The following is a 3,730-nucleotide window of genomic DNA, read 5'->3' as shown; positions in this document are numbered from 1 at the left end:
TTTTTTTTTTATTTTTCTAGCACTTTTACTTTTACTATTAGAAATTTGCCAAACACGCTAAAAAATAAAAAAGATGTTTTTTCATTGAAAAAAATTTTTTTTATCAAAATAATGGCACCCAAACAAGCACATACTCTTATTAAAGTAGAATCTAACACACACTTACGATGAGTTTTAAATTCTCTACTTAAAAATCGCTTAAAACAAAGAGACTCGTACAATTAAATCTCAACTTTATCTTCCATAGTCAAAACACAATAAGTGGCAATAACAGCTTCCCTACTTGTATGTAAGAACCGACTCTTTGACCCCATAAAATTAGTTCTGTGCTTGATATAAGAGAAGTTTGGAAGTTGTTTGAAGTTCACAGCTATAATCTAATCTCACTTGCCCTCATTTGGTTTAGGAATTTTCTTGTACTCATAATCGTCAATGTTCACCTTTTGTTGCAAGGCCTACACAACAAAATAAATAAAAGTGAACTTTTGGATAGTCATTATTACCTGAAATTTCTAATGAAGACAACAACAACAACAACACTATATCCCACTAAGTGAGGTCAGCTACATAGATCAGACAATACTATTGCACCTTATTATGTATCATGTCTATAATAAAAATGTTTACCCTGAAATTTCTAATGGAAGGGAAGAAATTTTCTTAGGTCCTGAAACTAGATTATCTCTCAAAGTACTATATTCAATAGTCAAAATGTACACCAAAGCGTTATCTATATTGGTGAATTCTTCACGCCAGCCCCATATTATTCAACACATGTTTAAGTTTAATATTAAATACAGTGCTTATTATAAGCATGTCCTAGCTAAGAATAACTACTCCTTTTCAAAAATAATACTACTTTGACTTTCTTGGTTTATTGATGAAATTCATGCAAGTAGATACAATGTGTTGAGATATATCAATTTTTCATGTATTTAGGGGGGAAAACACACCTTGAGCTCATCCTCCAATGAGATGGTTTTTGGATTGTATGCATCTACTGGTCCAAGTCTAGACAATGCTTTTCTTGCTTCAGTTATTTCCCATTCCTGATCATCCTTCACCTTTGCAATATCCTTGCTGCGAGCATAAGAGAACAAATAAAGAAGGAACATCTAAGTAGATAACATAACTAACTAAAATCTAGGGCATTATCTTGTTTTCTTAGTTGTATTTAGGAACAAGTGACATCACTAGAAGACCACCAAAATATGTTTTTGTATATGCACACCAATCTTGAAAACATGGTTAAGAAATTAAGAATGTGAACAGTATTCTCCATGCATTGGATTCTATTGAATAATGTTGATCCAATATTATAAAATAACACAAATCTTTAAACATTGAAAGTCTTCAATAAGTGAGATAATAGATTCAGAATGAGAGCTTCAAAAATCAGAATAAGCATGAGTTTTTTGTGCCTTCCAACATGAGCCTAATTGATAATGCAATATTCACATGTTTCCCATTGTGTAACCATATATAGCTTTGGTTTTATAGACCCAACACCTTCACATCTTCACATAACAGAAGAATATAGATTTTCACAATTCACAACTAAAAAGATTTGAATTTTAGAGAGATCAACATACCTGCCTTGCAAGAGATGACCAAGGCCAAGAGCACCAAGAATAGTAAGAGATATCATTGGAAGGCCATATCTCAGAAAGGGGCTTTTCCTGCCCCATCTCTTGAAGGAACTAAAAGAACCTGAATTCTTAGCTGTCACACTTTGCTTCTCCTTTTCTTTGTTTGCTTTTGCTGTGTGAATTGTACTCATTGATATCCAAACAACTCAACACCACACTGAGAATTTTCTGTATCACAAATATTCAGTAGGGATAGCTGGACTAGTGGCACTAAATGCCACGACTCAGCATTTAGTGCCAAAAACTTTGTAATTCGTGCCTGGTTTTTGGATAGCTGGCACTAAACGTTCTCTCATCGGCATTTAGCGTACAAGGTTTGCTGGATGAGTGGCACTAAATGCCAGGCGTTTAGCGCCAATAGCGTGGAAAAGCGGGGACCATAAGTGCAACAAAACAACAAGGCTTTTGGAGATTTGGTTTTTATAAATCAAATAACTATTAGAAAAGATTTTTTAGGTTTTTATTTAAGTTTTAAATCAATTTTAATGAGGACTATAAGTAGGATTGAGATCCGCCCACATAGGGACTTCTCTTTTCCTAATTTTCATTCTGCACTTTTAGACTTTTTTTTCTCTGCTAGAGTTTTCCACACTATGAGCAACTAAACCTCCATTGTTAAGATTAGGAGCTCTATTTATGTTGATGGATTAATAATTATATGTTCTCCTACTCTTGATTAATGCATTGTTTACTGTTTAAGAATTGGTTTCGTTCTTCATCCTAAGGATTGGTGATTACTGGATAATAACTCTAATCTAACTTGAGTTCCATTTGAGCCTTGGAAAAGTTATATCATTAGAATATAGCTTGAAACCAATTTCTTATAACTCCTTAATTGTCTGGGTTAGTATAGTACGTGACATATAACTACATTAATTTTGGGTTCTTATGGTTTATGTGGCTTGTAAATCAGAAATTGAACTTAACCGTCTGATACAAATGAGTGATCAAGGAATTGACGGTCGGTTGGATTAGAAAGGATTTGATTGCCTAGAAATATGAATTTAATCACTTGGGGTTTACCATAAACGAAATCATTGCATGATCAAGCTAGTTGACATTGAATATTAATCCGGATATTTAAACATCTCCAAAGCCTTAACTCTTTCTCAGACCGTTTTCTCCACCGTTCATTGTCTGCTTTCTTAATTTATTACTTTTATGCTATTTGACAATCAAAATTTTCATTTCAATTTGTCTAACTAGAATAGCTAATCAATCATTGCTTGATTAGTCCGTTAATTCTCGTGGGATCAATACTCACTCACCGTGAGTTATTACTTGGTACGACTTGGTGCACTTGCCGGTAAGTTGTGAATGGTAAATTCTGCACCAACCGATCAATGCTCTCAAATTCAAGGAGACTACACTCTTGCGATGGTCAATACTAACAACAACCGTTTCACCTACCACCCTAAAAATCAAGGTTCTTATTCTTATGGGAATAACTACAATCAAGGGTGGCGAGATAACTATAATCAAAGGTGGAACCAAGGGCCATCCAATTTCCCCTCTCAATACTAACAAGGCTACTAATCTTCTTATCAACTACCTTTCAACAACCATTCTTATCAAAACAACCAAGCCTACCACAATCTAACATTCCAACACCAAAACCAATCTCACAACCAAAAATACCAACCAGCTCCCACCAACCAATCTTCTTCTTCTTCAAGTCAAACCCTCTATTGAAGATACTCTTTGTCCCTTCCTCCAAGAAAAAAGGAACTTCGTTCTATGGTAGAAAAACAAGAGAAAACAATAGAATCCTCTGTGACCAAATGGCTTTCATAGCCGATGTTCTATCTAGAATGTCTTTACCCCCTTCCAACAACAACACAAACACCTCCCAACCATCTAGTTCCAATAGCCTTCCCTCTCAACCTCTCCCTAACCTAAAGGATGGCCTCAATGCTATCACCTTAAGGTCTGGTATCATGTTAGAGGAAGTTTCTCTTAAGACCATGGAGGATGTTCACACAGAGGAAGTAATTATGGAGGTAGAAGACATAAATGAGGAGGAAGTGCCAAGGCAAGAAGAGAAAGATCTGAAGCCTAAAGAGCCCAAGCGGAAGATTTTG

At 35.1% G+C, this 3,730-nt stretch overlaps 1 protein-coding gene across 1 annotated transcript; it reads right to left on the bottom strand.

The window, feature by feature from the left end:
* On the bottom strand, positions 220 to 1,780 carry LOC107607127. The gene is made up of 3 exons (XM_016309109.2): positions 1,593 to 1,780; positions 954 to 1,080; positions 220 to 455 (listed from the first exon to the last, which is right to left on the bottom strand). Exons 1-3 carry the CDS (start codon positions 1,778 to 1,780, stop codon positions 384 to 386), a joined length of 387 nt encoding a protein of 128 aa, XP_016164595.1. The 3' UTR covers positions 220 to 383.

The sequence above is a fragment of the Arachis ipaensis genome, chromosome B07 (genome assembly GCF_000816755.2).
Source record: "Arachis ipaensis cultivar K30076 chromosome B07, Araip1.1, whole genome shotgun sequence".
NCBI lineage: Eukaryota > Viridiplantae > Streptophyta > Magnoliopsida > Fabales > Fabaceae > Arachis > Arachis ipaensis.
The sequence above is the reverse complement of the archived record's forward strand: the minus strand, read 5'-3'. Positions and strand labels throughout refer to the sequence as shown.

Coding starts and splice junctions, on each gene's coding strand:
- LOC107607127 (XM_016309109.2), bottom strand. CDS start 1,780: ATGAGTACAATTCACACAGCAAAAGCAAACAAAGAAAAGGAGAAGCAA. Junction 1,081..1,592: donor GGTCATCTCTTGCAAGGCAG/GTATGTTGATCT, acceptor TTATGCTCGCAG/CAAGGATATTGCAAAGGTGA. Junction 456..953: donor CATTGGAGGATGAGCTCAAG/GTGTGTTTTCCC, acceptor TTTGTTGTGTAG/GCCTTGCAACAAAAGGTGAA.